The sequence below is a fragment of the Colias croceus genome, chromosome 4 (genome assembly GCF_905220415.1).
Source record: "Colias croceus chromosome 4, ilColCroc2.1".
Taxonomy (NCBI): Eukaryota; Metazoa; Arthropoda; class Insecta; order Lepidoptera; family Pieridae; genus Colias; species Colias croceus.
In genome coordinates this window covers 7,850,045-7,867,746 of record NC_059540.1, presented here as the reverse complement: position 1 = coordinate 7,867,746, position 17,702 = coordinate 7,850,045, and the positions used below count along the sequence as shown (strand labels likewise).

At 36.0% G+C, this 17,702-nt stretch overlaps 1 protein-coding gene across 6 annotated transcripts in view; it reads right to left on the bottom strand.

The window, feature by feature from the left end:
- LOC123691363 (ecdysone receptor) overlaps positions 1–17,702 on the bottom strand; it is a 152,088-nt gene that overhangs the window by 67,208 nt on the left and 67,178 nt on the right. For all 6 annotated transcript variants that reach the window (XM_045635712.1, XM_045635714.1, XM_045635715.1 and 3 more), the window contains one exon: positions 8,211–8,486. In XM_045635712.1, coding sequence (XP_045491668.1) covers positions 8,211–8,433 — 223 coding nt within the window. In that variant the 5' untranslated portion in view covers positions 8,434–8,486. The remainder of the gene's footprint in view (positions 1–8,210; positions 8,487–17,702) is intronic.

The window sequence follows — 17,702 nt, the reverse complement described above, 5'->3', positions numbered from 1 at the left end:
TATTAAATTATTATATTTTATCGAGGTTACAGCTGTCACATTAAATGTACATTTCCTTACACGTGTGACATCGAATGACTAACGACATACATACAATGTAACTTCATATAAGAAACAATTGACATACTGAAGCTAAATTCGTCTGTTGCATTATGCAATTTTATATGAATCGACTGAGATTGCCAAGTTGGCAGACGGCGTTGCAATGGCACGCTTTCTCAATGTTTTCACTAATTCATTAACCTTAAGAACAATGCTTTCGTACTGCATTAGAAAGTAGAAATCCTCAAATAAATATTAGGAATGTCATTGAAAGTGATTGTTTTGTATTTCATGAGTATTTGACAATATTTTCATGATGCTCTTTACAAAGATAAAATATTTTCAAAACACAATAACTGTGAGTTATTACTACTATCTTCTTAATATATATAAATCTCGTGTCACAATGTTTGTCCTCAATGGACTCCTAAACCACTTAACCGATTATTATAAAATTCGCACACCATGTGCAGTTCGATCCAACTTGAGAGATAGGATAGTTTTTATGAAAAAAAAACGTAAGCATGTAGGTACCACGGGAAGCCGGGGCGAAAAGCTAGTTAAATATATATATAAAAAAACCATTCCTCACATTTAAAGAAGCGAATGATGTAGTCTGAGTTTCGATTACTTATCTAATATATAAAAATCAATGCCACTTTTCGTTGTAATTCCATAACTCGAGAACGGCTGAACCGATTTCGATAATTCTTTTTTTATTATATTCCTTGAAGTACGAGGATGGTTCTTATGTAGAGAAAACGTAAACATGTACCACGGGCGAAGCCGGGGCGGACCGCTAGTTAACTATATGTATTTTACCTAATCGGCCAAAATGAAGAGATCGATATTTATTATGTTATGATATTTATAACAAAATAGAAAAATATTTATTTCGATACATTTTCTCTTTACGCAAACTCATAAAAGCATTTCTCAGTTATATTGAATAGGAATTATCCGTATTGAACAGCCATTGACAGAAATAATTCTCAAAGGACTTAAATATCCGATCTTCCATCGTAATTCACATTTTCTTGTATCATCGGTTTATTACTTTCACATGAAATATATTCTTGTTATTGTGGTTTCCAGGAGTACTCGGTTATAAACTTATAAAGCAATAGAAACTGCCAGTTATAATAAATATTATCCCAGTATATTTGTGCAGCCATTTTAAACATATTATTATCTACGATCGCTGCGACAACTATATTCATGCAAATATCTTTGTTACCGTTTCGTTATAACCAATATATTTCTCATGGTAGGTAAGTACTTGGATATATAATTTACTGTTATGAATTTCATGTAGGAACGTTGGGAATAGAACAACGACTGTATGTTTCAATATCAGTAACGGTTAAAATATGCGAGTCTCATATTTATATATATATCTTGATTTATATTGAACACAAAAAACTCGACGCAATTATATTTGGATGTGATATTTTTGACACTTTCTATAATTAGGTATATATTCTTTTAGATCCTACTAAGTATATTATTTTAACTCTGCCGTTGCCGGTCCCAAGCCCGGATGAGAAAAGACGAGGGTTAGCTGGATTCCACCCACCCAGCTGTAAAATCAACAACGCCGAGCGTCAGGCGGCGGTTAATTAACCTGACTAAAAACTGGGCTGCAGTAACCCTGAGGGACTAAATACCCCTCTAAAATCCTGCCATGGAAGGACGTGGGAACCCACCATGAGTAATTCCTATGAGAATCATTATGGAAATAAGTGTAACTACAGATGTGCCAATGTCATGCGATCCGACTGACCATCGGCGTCACTCAGTAACCGGGCTGAGTGATGTGAAATATGCTACCGAAGCTTCTATTGAGTCTTGTGAAGAATCCGATAGAAGAACTAATGTTAATTATAAAAGTAACTCCGGAGAAAGGATAATACCTCTACGTAAAGAACACCGCTTCGCGACTTGGAACGTTCGTGGTTTACTTCAGGCTGGAAAACTGACAATCGTGGATAGAGAAGCATCCGATCATCACATCTCCATACTCGGTCTTAGCGAAACACATATGAGGGGCCAAGGACATTTTAAAACCGCTTCTGGTAACACCTTATACTTCTCTGGCTCCGAAAACAAAAGCGCAAATGGCGTGGGCTTTCTTCTTCCCTCACACATGACAAAATACGTAATGGGCTATAATCCTATCTCTGATAGAATCATCTCCCTGAAGATCAATGCTAAACCTCACATTCTTAATATCTTACAAATATATGCCCCCACAGAAAAAGCCAAGGAAGAGGACATTGACGACTTTTATAACTTACTCAACTCTTCCCTCTGTGCAATTCCGAATCGTGAAATAACGATCATCTTAGGTGACTGGAATGCCAAGGTGGGAGACACTAAAAATGACGATCATATCAGATCTGCTGTTGGATTATTTGGCTTAGGAACAAGAAACGAACGTGGTCAACGGCTCATAGAATTTTGCGTAGAAAGAAACCTATGTATCACCAATACTTGTTTTCAACATCACCCACGCCGTCTTTATACATGGACATCTCCAGGTGCTCGGTATCGAAACCAGATCGACTACATTATTGTGAACTCACGTTGGCGATCATCTGTGAGAAATGTAAAGACATTCCCTGGTGCTGACTGTGGCACTGATCACAATCTACTTGTTGCCAGATTTAATCTTCGCCTGAAGGCAGCCAGAAAATTTCAACCATCCAAACCTCGAGACCTTGATCCTAGTGAGAAACTGCAATTCAGTCGAGCTGTAGAAAATACAACCGCAGGTCTGCCTGTTGTGTTAAGTGCTAATGAACGTTGGGAATATTTTAAAACTGCAATTTTAGACGGCCTCGATACTATTATCCAGAACAGAAATTGCGTAAATCCGCCAAAGAAGTTAAAGACATGGGTGACAGATTCTACTTGGGAATTGATACTGAGGCGAAAAGAGCTTAAGGCAGAAGGCCTGCTGGATGATAACACTCGCTTTGAATACTCCAGACTAGGAAGGCTGATAAAGAAAGAATGCCGAAAGGACAAAAACATCTTTATAGAAAGTATATGCGCCGACATTGAATCTCATGCTTTGAAGTATCAGACATCCGACCTATTCAAAAAAGTACACCTACTCTCTAAGAACTTTAAACCTAAGTCATGGATTATCAATGATAAAAATGGAAATCCTATTAATGATCTAGATGATGTTGCTGATCGTTGGCGTGAATACTGCTCGGCTTTATACTGCTGCACGAACAACTCAAATAAAGCATCCACCCCATGGAATGACATTGACCTGGAACCCACAATATTACGATCGGAAGTTACTGCAGCTATCGCGGCACTTAAGATTAAAAAAGCACCTGGTTCTGACCATATTACCGCCGAAGTTCTTAAATCCCTCGGGGACAAAGGTATAGACTATATTCATTCCATCTGTAATCGCATATGGCAACATGGTGATTGGCCAACTGATTGGTGTAAATCGATTATTTTACCTCTCCACAAAAAAGGCTCCACCAGAAACTGCGAAAACTACCGTACCTTGTCCCTCGTTTCACATAGTAGCAAAATATTACTACATATTATAAATAATCGAATTCGATATTATCTCGATTGGCAAATTCCTCAAGAACAGGCAGGTTTCGTGAAGGGCAAAGGCACACGCGAACAAATCCTAAACGTAAGACAGTTAGTCGAAAAAGCTTATGAATTCGATATCCCACTAGTTTTGTGCTTTATCGACTATAGCAAAGCTTTCGATTGTGTTGACTGGAGCTGTCTCTGGAAGGTACTTGCTGAACTCGGTGTACCCCGACACTTAATCTTCCTACTTCAATCACTATATTACAATAGCCAGGGAGTTGTAAGAGTTGACCATACTTTGTCCAAGCCATTTAAATTTGAAAAGGGAGTGAGGCAGGGATGCATTCTTTCACCCATTTTATTTAACATTTATGGTGAATACATCATGAGAAGAGTTTGTGAAGATTGGGAGGGTGGAGTTAATATCGGCGGCACCAAAATCACCAATCTGCGTTATGCTGATGACACCACGCTTATAGCAAATGATAAAGTCGAAATGGCTTCATTTCTAGACAGATTGGAAAGCATCAGCAATGAATTGGGGCTAACTATCAACAAAGCAAAGACCAAACTAATGGTTGTGGATCGCACAAACAAGATGGATGCGACAAACACGACCAACTTGGATACAGTCGATAGTTTTGTCTACTTAGGCTCCATTATTACTAACAATGGCTCATGTGAACCCGATATCCGAAGAAGAATAGGAATCGCCAAAAATGCAATGTCTCAACTGCACAGAGTGTGGGCAGATAGAAATATTTCTCTTATAACCAAACGGAAACTTGTCAATTCTTTAATCTTCTCCATCTTTCTATATGGCTCCGAAACCTGGACATTGCGCAAGGCAGACTACTCTCGGATAAATGCTTTTGAAATGTGGTGTTGGCGACGAATGCTTCGCATCCCATGGACGGCACGTAGAACGAATAAATCAATTCTCAAGGAGCTTGGCATTACCAAAAGACTGTCCTCCACATGCTTGCGACGAATTTTAGAATTCTTCGGTCATATTGCAAGGAAGAGGGGAGACAACCTGGAGAAAGTCCTTCTAACTGGCAGGGTAGAAGGAAAAAGGCCCCGAGGCCGCAGCCCAATGCGCTGGTCAGACCAAATTAAAACGACCGTAGAAACTAGCGTACCTGAAGCTATCCACATCGCAGAAGATCGAGACAAATGGCGTAAAATAACTAGGAAATCACAATTCCAAAATGATCACGACCCTCAGCAGTGAGGATTTCGACTTAAGGAGGAGGAAGTATATTATTTTTAGATAAAGAAAAAAGTAAAAACGTTTGACGAACAAACGTGATACATATTTCACATTTCTAAGCACGTAACACAAAATAACAGCAATAAATAATTGAAATATTTGGTCGAATAAAAGATATATTTTAATTTGAACGTATACAAAAATAAACATTAATTTTAATAAAATAAATAAGCACATTGCATCCTCCTACGCTGCACTCTGCATTTCGTTGCGACGGTTTTAAAAATCAAATTAGAATTCTTTAAATACCACGATTGCTCAAGTCATGTGAAATACAGCGGTACGTTTTGGTTTATTTATTTTTCCCACCCGATCGTTGGCGAACATACGTAAAAAGTTTTATAGACAGATGAAAAATGCATACTGATGACTTTGAAAATATATTAAACAATTCATATTTATCTACCTACAACTTTAGTTGAGTATAATATTGTTATATTGTAAATGCAGTGAGAATGTGGACACATCAGATATACAATTAAATTATTCGCTCCCATAATTCTTCGGCTCCATAATTGAATTAATTACAAAGATCTTATCGAGTCGCATTATGAAAATGAATTTTCATTAAAAACTTACTCATTCTATGTATAACGCACAGGTATAACGTTAATGTTTCCCGTTCCGTCCTTGTTACGCAACGAGCATCGGTATAAAACCTATAAATTAATTTTTACCGAAGGTTTATCCGCGTAATCGGTAAACAAAAAAATTAATCACTCGCTAGAGTCCGCCTTGACGGACTTAACAAGCGTATATTCCGCCCCAGGTTTTTGCTCGTCGATTATAGGTAGGTAATATGAAGTTTTAGATACTATCTGGTTTTCAAGCCATCGCCGTCGGTAGTGCCGTGAAATAAATCTTAACGAGAAAATAATGAGGGGCGCATGCAACGTGATGCTTTTAGCGGCATGGAGGCAAATATTTTTCGGTGAGACAAGTTTGTTAATTGGTTCTCGGAAACTCGACCGGGTTTCACTTCAAATTAATATAAGGGAAGTGAACTTAATCATTTCGCGGCTGGCAACAAACTTAGATTGTCAAATAAATTGTCCAAGTATAATTAATTGCAGCGAATCGTGATACACGCTGCCATGAATAACTGTGCAGTCATTCTAAGATACATATTATAATATTCAGATCTCATTTAGTATTAATAAATATTAGCAGACAGAATATAATAAATTTTACTTTCATAATATATCAAATCACGTTTAGTGTTTGAATTTAAATTTAAACGAAATATGATATTAAGACATTAAATGCACCGCATGCATATCATGTTAAAAAATATGTGTAATTTTATACATAAGTATGCAATGTACCTACATGCGATCTACGTATTTTTTATTAAATGAAGAGTCAAATATTTACCAAAAAAATATCAAACAATTTTTATCTATTAACGCATTAAAGCAATTCTCAGGTCATTGCCCTCATTATCAGCTTTGAATGATAACGGAAAAATCCTTTTTATACTGATATAATACCGACCAGTTCTGCATAACATACGAAATATACGCTTCGCTTTGAGTAATCGGGTTCTTTATGCAGATTCGTGTTTGTGCTGATAACGAATGTTATAACTAAAATATTTTATGTTCGACCTTGATGTCGGTAGAGTCAAAGAGGTCGAGAGAAGTCATGCATGTGTGTAAATATGTAAATGCGCTACTTCGGTAATTATATTTCGTTATTTTAACAATTGTCTGTTACGTATCCAATGTATTGTATTGAATGTATATTACTTGCTTGATTTATTTAGGTATCATTGACCGGCGACCGCGAGTTTTATAACTTGACAAATAAAGTGATATTTCGTTGACTACATCTATACATATAATAAATCTGTAGAAGGGTCAATTCTGTACATTGAAAATATTGAAAAAATAAATAGCAGGGGGTGTTACTGGATCGATACCAAACCCAAATATGTGATTAAAAAAATTTTTGTCTGTCTGTCTGTCTGTATGTGAAGGCATCACGTGAAAACTAGCGGTTCGATTTCGATGAAACTTGGTATAATTATACCTTATTATCCTGGGCGTAAAATAGGATACTTTTTATCCTGGAAAAATACGTAGAAAAAAATTAATCTTAATTTTTCCGTTTTATCCATAGACGTTGTTTCGTAGAACCGCGAACACACGTTGCGTATTATTATAGGCCTAGCCGTATTTGGGAATTGGGTCCAATAGATATTTATAAGATGTTATTGACAGAGGTACTCAAAATGGAGAAATAACCATCCACGCGAAGACCGACATCCGCGCGGACGGAGTCGCGGGCCGAAGCTAGTTATAGAATAAATATTTAAAAGACAGGCCACGAGCGTCGGAAGCGTTCCCCTCCGACAAAATCACATTATGTCAGGAGTTCCGATACAGCTGGGCTCACAAAGGCTCAAAACTTATTAACCCTTTGTATTTTCCTTTAAAAGAAGTAATCGAGTTTAAAAGAGTAATCCTTCGAACAAAGAAGTCCTTAATTCACATTAGAGGCACGTGTAACCACCCGGGTGCCTGAGTCCTTCGCGGCGAGGTCCTTGGTAAATTGACTATTGTGATTTACAGTATATGTGGGTAATATTGAATCCCCGCTGTTACACGATTACGCATGGTGACATGATATCTGAAAGTAGGTCGTGCTTCTGTTTCGGTTACGCTCTCGTAATATTGTTTTTAAAACGTTTGCCATGAGATCCAGTTTTTCTATTCTAATTAATTTAATGTGTTGTGTTTTGTGTGTGGTCTTTGGTAACTAAATATTTTATTATGAATTTATTTTATTCATTAGATTTTTATGGAACTTTCGTAAATATATTGCTGCTGCGTCAGTGATTACCAAATGATAATCTCTAATAGTAACGTTTATAGAAAATAAATGACAGTGTTACATTTAAAGTAATTTAACTGTATATTATTATAAATGGTAAAGTTGAGTTGTAAAATTAAATCAAGTTAATGATGCTACTGCAATTTGAAAAGGCAATACGTTTGATGGTACCTAATTGACATTAGGTACTTTAATTATACGACGGAGTCAATCGTATTTAATTGATAACGTTCATTAAATAACGTTTACGCAATTCGGTGTAATGGTCTTTTTGTTAATTACTTTATTTAGTTATTTATCCGATACATTTCTATTACAAAAGGGTTGCAAATTGCTGTTTAAATATTTTCTTGTTTTTGACAAGTTTTCTCAAATCACGCAAATCAATTCTCAATTACCTATAGTCTTTATCAACGTCTTCATTCCACCGTGTATCTACTAAGCAGTTTCCAGTTCTAAGCAATGATTTATCAAGTCTGTACTATACCTATTTTCCCATTAGGACTGTACGGTCCGTAGCTGCTGGAGGAGAGCGGCGAGGAGTACCCGTTGGGCTGTGGCTGCGCCGCGCCCGGGGACGGCGAGCCTCCACCGCCCGCCATCCAGTCGCGCACGTGGCCGTTCACAGGGTGCCCGTTGTGACTGACCCCCGGCTCCGCCTTCACCTGGCTGGGCAGCCCTCGGTACGCCACCTCGTGTTTCAGGTCCATGCCGCTGCTACCGCATGCTGCTGTACCGCCCCCGCCGCCCGCGCTCCACACGTCTGCAAATAATAGCCAGTTTATTATGTCATTCATATAAACCCTCAAATGCTATACAGAGCTCAAATGCTACACAAAGAACAGAGAGAACATGTATGTAATTGTAGAGAATACAAGGGAAAGATTAATAGGCAGATTCTACATCTGGATGTAATGACTGTTTAGATTTATAGATATTAGTTAAAATCACCAAACACGTAAAAATTGTAAAATGTGCTATAAGTAACTTTAGCAGCAAATCGTGAAACTGGTTAAGTCAATCAGTCAGGATGAGAATGTATATAATTTGTAATGAACATATTTTTTTTTAATTACTCCTTATAGCTGATAGTCTTGTAGAGAGAGATATGTGCAACTTCTAGGCTTCTAGGCATGTCATATCAAGGTTGTCATAGTTAAAGCACAGATAAAATTATCCTATAATTAGTGTCTAATATAAATGTCATGTTTGATGTTATAAATTGAAATTCTAGAAGTATCAACAGTTAACACAGTTTACAGCGAGAATAGTTCTAGTCTAGATTCTACACCCACGTCTTTGTTAAAAGGTTACGATAGAGGTTAAGATAAAAATAACTCAGCCGGATTTCATATAAAAAGTCTAGTTCAAAATACTCATAATTTGACTTAAACTAAATAAATAACAATTCAATGCCATATAAATATATTTGTATTAAAATATAAGTCGTTATGTAGGTTAAGACGTCCGTGTGACTGATCGTACGATAAACACAAATCAGTCTAAAATCTCCATTCGTTTAGAAACCAAGGTTGTAGACATTTAGTGCATTGTTTATTTCAACACATTAACTAGAACTGAGGTGTAAAAACTGATTAAGTTTATATGAATACTATGGTCGTAACTTTTTTTGGGCAGTCAATTATATACCAAAGAACGTAAAATGACTGTAAATTTACCAATTGCTTTGATTTCCAGGGCTTTTCTCTGCCAGTGAATGTCCATTTATAATGTTAGTTAGTTGCGATTCTATAATTTTATCGCAAAATCCTAAAAATATGACAAACGATTATTCTGAATATTCTCAGATATGAATGAACAAAGACAACAACTATAAATCTAGGTGCACTAGTTTATAACCTAGAAAATGGCACATAAAACATTTATCATCATACGAATAGTGTTGGAAAATTGTAACAATGTATGGTTTAAATAACTAATTCTACTTCTTCGCCATAACTTGCACATGCAACACCTACACGTCGATGTTTACAGAATTTTATTGGCTACACAATAAACTTGGTTACTTCAAACATTTTACGATGAAACATAAAATATAAATATGCAATACACGATTTTGTTCTCACAACGCCAGCTCGGAACAATATTAAAATATTTCATCTAGCGATTTTACGATGCCCTATAGCTATTTTGAGAACGCTCTTTTATTTTTTCACATAAATTATTTTGTCGCGAAACATGTACCTCATATTGTCAAAGGAATTATGATTATAGAAAAGATTTTTTTTTAAATTGTTTCTTATAAGTGTGTATACTGATATATGTTCACATAAAAACAACATTACAAGTTAATGCCAAGTCACCGACGAAGATACACTGTCGAAAGTCAATTGAATCTCGCGTACTCAACCCAGATAGCACCCAGTACAAAGGTAAATAAGCAGTAAGGGCAGAGTGCAAGAACGTAGCTGTAGTGAGAACGCCAACAGCGGCGGTTGCACAACGCGCGGGCGCAGAGAAAGCGGGTGACGTCACGACCTCGACACGCTCACCTACATGCGCCCGCGCCCGCGCCGCCTGCACCAACCCACTTCGCTACCAATGTCGAGCTTTCTCTAATGCATGAAGCCTCACATGTTTAGGATACATCTGCAGATTGCAATTTTTACCTTTATTGTGGTATTATTACATTTCAGTTTGTAGCATTTTTGTGTTGCATAATTCGGAAAGTTATATAGGTAGGAGCGGAAACGGTGACCTTAAAATATCAGCAACGCTGAGTTTCAATGCATGTAGAACGTTTATTTGTATACCTGTAAGCAGAATGGAGATATAGGACGATGGGTAAGCTGATAAGGACGCCTGTTCTACCCTAAATTTATTTTAATTTCGTATCTTTCATTTTTGTCTTATGTCAATTTTAGCGTACATTTAAACGAGTGATGAAACTCTGTATAAGGTTTAATTGATTGATTTCTTAAATCTGTTGAACGGTAGATTCTTAATATGGTAATTGTTAACAGTCAGAAGCGCCAGTCTTCCAACATTCGTAATGTGTTAGATAACCAGGAAGGCGTATCATAATTACCAAACTTACACAAACATACATAAATTATATGTAGATATATAATATTACATTGCATTGAATCTCAATGTATTATCGCCAAGACCGCATAGAAAGTTATGAGAAGATCCGTCGAAATAAACATGAATGCAAAATTCCTATATATCGTCATTTGCTGTTAGAGTTTTCTCGCAGTGTATTTTCCGATTTGCAATATCTACTTGATTTATACGCGTTTCAGCGATCGCAGAATATCCTTGAGAATAAATTCGATGCAAACCACAGGCGATATCTCGGAATGGTCAGTCTCGAATAAGATATTATCGGTAAAATGAGCATGATTTTCGTAAAATGTTCTATTCTGAAGTTCGGAGGAGCACCGTTCCACACCAGTAGATAGTTATAGGACTTATAGGTATGCGGTATGGCAGTCGGCGTGGCGCGCCACTTTATGTAACGCTATTCCATCTATATTCTACAGGCAACACCAAAGTCTCTTGAACATTTGGAATAGTTGATGACGCGGAAATAGAATTCACTAACGCTCCTTCGGTCATACCAACGCGAACTACAGTTGCGCTTCGAGCGATTGCTGGCATATCGTTTGTTACTACGAAACAATGTATTTAATATTCATAAAGTTTTATAGTTTAATTCTTAGTCACTTGAACACCAAATCTGTTCAGTACATCCAAAAGCGTATCTTTGTTCTTAATGAATTATTATTTCATTTCATAATTTAATATTCTATGAGTCTTCATGAACGGAACATAGTCAGTGATATAAGCGAGCTGCGAGGTTACTAGTTACTACGCCAGGCGTACAATTACGTCACCACTGGCCTGACGACCTTGTTATGACAGATTTGTAGGCATAAAGTTCTAAAAAGGTGAGTTCGATAACCGAGCGTGGTGTGAATTATACGAATGTTTGTCGTAATTAGAGAGTTTGACGCGTGGTAGAGGTGGCTCATGCATTATTGAGGCCAGATCGTGGCCAGTGTACGTACCGGACCATGGTAGCCTTTGGCAAATTGTTATCTTTCCCACAGGATCTATGTCAACGGTAAATTGTATATAGTGGTCAAAAATCTGGCACAAAGTAATATAAAAAACGTGGTATGCTGCTTAATAGAAGACCCAACATAAAGTCATTATTATAAAATAATGGCATCGAAATATTGTGCTCAGTTGTATAAAGTTTTATAATAACAAAGGCAACGTGAATATTGAACAAAGTTTCTAAATTAAAGCATCTTTAATGATAGGTAATATTAAGGATTCCGACAGGATGTCTCTTAAAGCTCGACATGCAGAAATTTAACTGAATAAATTAAGAAAGTTAAATGACATCCACCACAACTTCTTTACACTGCATTACGTATGCAACGCTGTTAAGAAATTCAAGGATGAGATGTCTTTCTTTCAAATGACATCTTTTTATTACCGTCGGGAACGAGATTTCCTAAACTAAATGTTACTTAATTTAAACTTTCAACAAACTTCAGATTGTTTTAATTTGTTAAAAGCTGAGGAGAATCTCTTTACTTCGCAACGAACGTGATGTGATTCGGTTTAAGAACAGCATTTTATGTTTAATAAAGTGAGTTCCTCGTCCGTGGCGATGCTGAAAATGAGAAAAATGTAGAAGGAAATCTTCGTTGACCGTATGCGACGAGAGCATTAGTGATCCTCGCTAGACGTCGGTAACTACCGATACAGTGCTGATATCCTCTTGGGAGTGCTTCAATAATGCGATTTCTCGACTCGTTGCGAATGTAAAATCCTTGGATATTCCCACCAGATGATAGTCAGTATTTACTGCGTCTTATTCTTGTGCTTGAGACGATCGGAAAAGCGGAGATGAAAAGATTGGTGAAATCCGCGCTGGCGAATCACGTTCCAATTTCAACGCTTACATCGTAACGTGCGGGATGTGTGCAATTTCATTGAACTTTATATTTTCTTTGTCATTCACTACAATTCAATAAAAGATCAAGAATCCAATAGCGTTTATACACAAATCACATTAAATTAAATTGTCAGTCGTATTTTTTTTTACGTTGAACCAAATATGTAAATTGTATTACATTTTAAACCAAACATGTTATGAAACAGTGTACCAAGCTAAATATAGCGAAGATTATAAGTTGATTGAGACCGCAAAAAGACTGCCATCATAAAGCAAATTACACAATAAACAGTGAACAATTGCTAAGTACATACATGGGTATAGTCAATCACAAGATGAAAACCAGTTACATGTGTCACGACTTTTGTTACGAAAGCATGCTCATATAAAGACGGTAAGCCTGATCGGATGATAATATCGAGTCTAAACACCTCGCCTTCAAAACGATTGCTAAATTAAATCTTGCTTTAAATGGAGAGTAATAATAACATGCCAGTATGGATTATGAGATTAATAATGGTTGTGATTTCGTAATTTATACTATTAAGAATCAGAGTTCTCATTTAAAGTGTGCGTCCCATTCGTCCCATACTATGAAAAGAAGAATACATCTTTCAAGTTGGAAATTGTTTACAGATTATCTATTAAGACTGGTCTTTGAATGATTTTTTAGGGTTTACACATTGTTACGTTTTTGGAAATGCAAGTATGTTCTATACAAAAACTTTGTATTTCTGCGAAGACCATTGAATTGCACTATTTAAGAACGTCGCGTCACCATAAATAATCGTGTAATTTAAAACCTCATAAAAGTTATGAGTAAGTGCATTACTCATGCGCTCTAAAACTGCAAAGTCTAATTACTGAAGATATCTGGATGGTGTCTCTTGATACTTTTTATGGTGCTTATAAATACCCACGTTCCACACAAGGTTCTTTACGACACCTAATTAGAAGCCTACGTTTGTATTTGTACATCGATATTAATTGCCCAGTGTCCACAGCTCTCGTATATTAAGAGCCAGCGCGCACGAGCAACTTTGTCTCCGCAACTATTTTGTTTCTCCCATCAATTGTATGGGGAGTTGCGTCGCTACGTGCGCGCACTTCCATACTATCCCATAGGTAAGCGATGTATTCATTGTTATTTTGAAGAAGACAATCACAGTTTCGTTTTGTAATTGAACGACGCTTCTATAATTTTGTATCAGCAATAATATTGAATAGCAATTAGCAAATGTGAATGTTATGTGCTTGGTTTGTTTTTCTAGGAAAGAACAAAATTTAAATTTAAATAAAATTATTTAACAGCCGTTTAATATACGAGTCAGTGAGTTCATTCCTTTCACGCTCATTAGTATTAAAATTATATTTCTATAGACATAAAACCACGTGTATAAATAAATTGAATTACTTATTTACCTACAGAAAGCGCTTTACTTACAAGGCGATGGCACGTGCAAGAACGGGAAATAAATCCATAAATCAACGGTACATGCAAATTGAATGTAATTCGTAGCGGAAAAACAAATTCTTATCTGTCTCGGGTTGATTAAGTTAGTTTGCTAGAATCCTTTAGTATTCAGGGAACACTCCAATGCTCTGAGCTTTACGCGGCGCCACGATGCCATCTCTTCAACTCGAATTTTGCATCTAAATGTGCAATTGCTGACACCAGAGAAACTTATATTATTCTATCTAGATACTACAAGGTTTTGCTACGAAAACAGAAACAAGTTTTGTAAAAAAGAGTTTTAACTTACAGTTTCATTAATTTATTTTATACAAACTTTAAACTATACTGTAATGTTTGTTGATAAGATAAAGATAAGATGAAAAGAACTATGTTACGTGTTTACTTATATGTTAAAATTTACATTTAATAAATTTTAACAGTTCAAGAATGTACTATATTGCTATTGGCAATTGGCATATAAGTAAAATATAAGAAAGCAAACGTTATCCTTAGAACAGGAATGGCACTTACAAAGAAAACGAATCCCCATAACGGAAGATATAACAATTGTTCTGATGTTTTATAGTCAATGGACGCAAATAAAACTGCCATAAAACAATGAATATTTGAGAACAAAGAAGCACTCAATTTAACTATGCTATAGATAGGAATGGGAATGACTTTTCTATAAAAAACGAAATGGGGTGGATAAAGTGGAGTTTTATTCGGATTTCAACGGGATACTATTGTTGCAAATGTACGTGTAATAAAAATCAATAAAATAGTTTGTAACCATTGATTTTATGTTCATAGCAGTTATTTCATTTATCACATCACACCGATTTCTTATACAATTAGATAGACAAATAGAATTAAAAATAGAATAAGAGTAAGGTTTGTAGTTATTTAAGAAGCACTTAGAACAAAATCAAAAATATACCTACCTTCTGAGAACATTCCAGAATTTTGTACGATTAAGTATTTCAATATTGTTAATTGATTTTTATTCAGAAAACAGCATACGGTATTTTAGTTCCCTCTTCTACGCCATATTGAAGGTGAGAATTTTGGATACAAAACTGACTTTTTGACAAAAGTGTGAGCTTGAATAATGCTTCTATAATCACGTTCAAGGGAAATTGCATACGTATGCCCAGACATGCATGGCATGTTTACAGAGGCGTGGCTTAAATGTGTCTGCACGACAAAATATGGAGCCTTAATGTATATATGTTAGGGACAAGTGATTAATTGCACTCCATTCATTATACCTAAAATATTTTATGAGGTTTTATATACAGGTGTATAGTTATAATAGAAGAATTTTATGTGTATTATGCCGCCCAAACTTATACATAGAGATTGAAGGAAAAGGGCTGAATATGTGAGAAAATATTTATTTCTAGTGGTTCTCCTTTCTCTATATTTTTCGAAGATAATAACAAGTAATGAAATTTTCCAAATAGAGGCATTGGCACTCCATCTATTAAATAAATATTGGAAAGATACCGAATGTAAATAGTTAATAACTTGAAGCTTCGACTTACCATCATCACGAAAGTTAAGTTCCTACACAACCTGGCCGTTTAGCAAACTAAACTAAAGTCACATACTAAACTATAGCAAGTCCATTAACACCCCTTACAATATCGTATGGCACGGGGGTGTATAAACTGTTATGTCACAACAAAACAAACCGCTCGTAGCGAAGCGGTGTTCGCGTCTAGTGCTATCGATCCGGCGCCCTCATTCCGGCCCGACTGCGCCTACAAAAGTACAAGATATCTCAAAGTAGCTATGCAGGTTAGTCGGACGTATTAATCAAATTGTTTAGAACACTTTTTGGAACAACTGTATGAGCTAATTATCCAGGAATGAAGCAATATTCAGGTTAGAGTTTAGCGCATGGGTGCAGGGTTCTAGTCAAAACATTTTGTGCTTTATTTACATCTTTACACCCCCGCGCCGTAATCAAAGTTGTATGCGAGATATTCATTGTCTACAATTTAAACTTTCTCCCCACATCTGTTGCTCACCGTACACCATTGCTATTTATATTACACACACAAATCTTCCCCCCTGCATCTAATTTTGCAAAACAGAAACATTCACCCTAATTGAATTTGTGTTATTTTTGCTCTTGTGGAAAATTGGCTTTGTGCATTCGTAGCCAGCGTGAGAAAGTGCACGAGTTGTTTCAGCTAACACGACCAAGGTATAATAACGCTCCTTCTCTTCTATCGTATTTGCATGTAAATGTCTTTTATTCTTGGTCGTGTTTCCCGAGCGAAGAGGGTTCGTAAAGTAATATATGGTTGCGTGTTGGGCAGTATCGGAAGCTATAATTTGCTGACCGTTATTTAAATTTGCTTTATTATGTGTTTACACCTCGATATTGCTTCTGTGCAAATGGTGGGATCGGATTGGAAGATAAATTCCTTTCATTGATTGAAATCCCACAGTCCTAGGAAGTAGTGTGGTGTGCAATGCATTACTGTTTATCGTATGATGTTTTGAAGGAAAGCTTTCTTTGCAATTATGTATCGTGCATATTATTTATTACAAACAAACTACATTTTTACATTACATACTATAAAACCGTTTCATATGTTGTTATAATTACGCTCAATGTTACGGTAGCTACACAAGTATTAAAGACAGAGCGATTACTCAGTGGGAACCGGGTAACAAACAAAATCCTAAAGCCGTAATTATGCACTGTACTCACAACTTGATTTATTGCTTTGTAATTTTAGTAATAAGCAGTGTTTTACACTGGACAAACATCTGCGTTAACGTGCATGTAATGATGTTGAAACTGCTCCCTAATTATGGTTATCTGCACACTACTCGAGGTGATTGCTCGTAAAAATCAATACCTACATAAAACCTATGCCATGCCATACTCCCTCTATGTAGACTACATTTATTACAATCACGTTATAAATTGATATTTAAATTCACATTAAACTCTACCTACCTGGATAATTTACACGATACCAGGCAAATAATTTTGAATTTATTATCATTGAAAGCAGAATTGAACGTAAATAAATAATAAATTCCAGTAAGGAGGTATGTAACAATGTATTTTATGGTTTTACTTTATGCGAATTACTATGTAGGTAACAAGCCATTGGGATAAACCTAGCGACGGTATGAAATTGTTTATATAAGAGGACGTTTACAGAATTGAGAATATACAAGAGGTGTAAAAGTCTGTCAAGAAGTATGTAATATAACGTGTTGTAAGTGTAATTAAGATGAATTTACGGTTAGTACCTACATGTTATTATCCAATACAGTTTTATGAAACACGTGTCAGCTTCTTTAAAATTTCATTACAGGTACTTTGTTTTGTTTGATAACCGATGACCAGATTTATATGCAAAATAGATTCCAGTGTCGTGTAAAACGAATACAGTAAAAAATTATGATAGAGTTTCATTAGCTACTGTATCAGAATGAATTATGAAAATAGTCTGGCAAGTAAATAATCAAAAGAAGAAAGCCTCGTACTCACTGCACGATCGCTCTTTGTTAGCCAGACTATTTGTCAATACTACTAAGCATCCTAAGCTTTTATT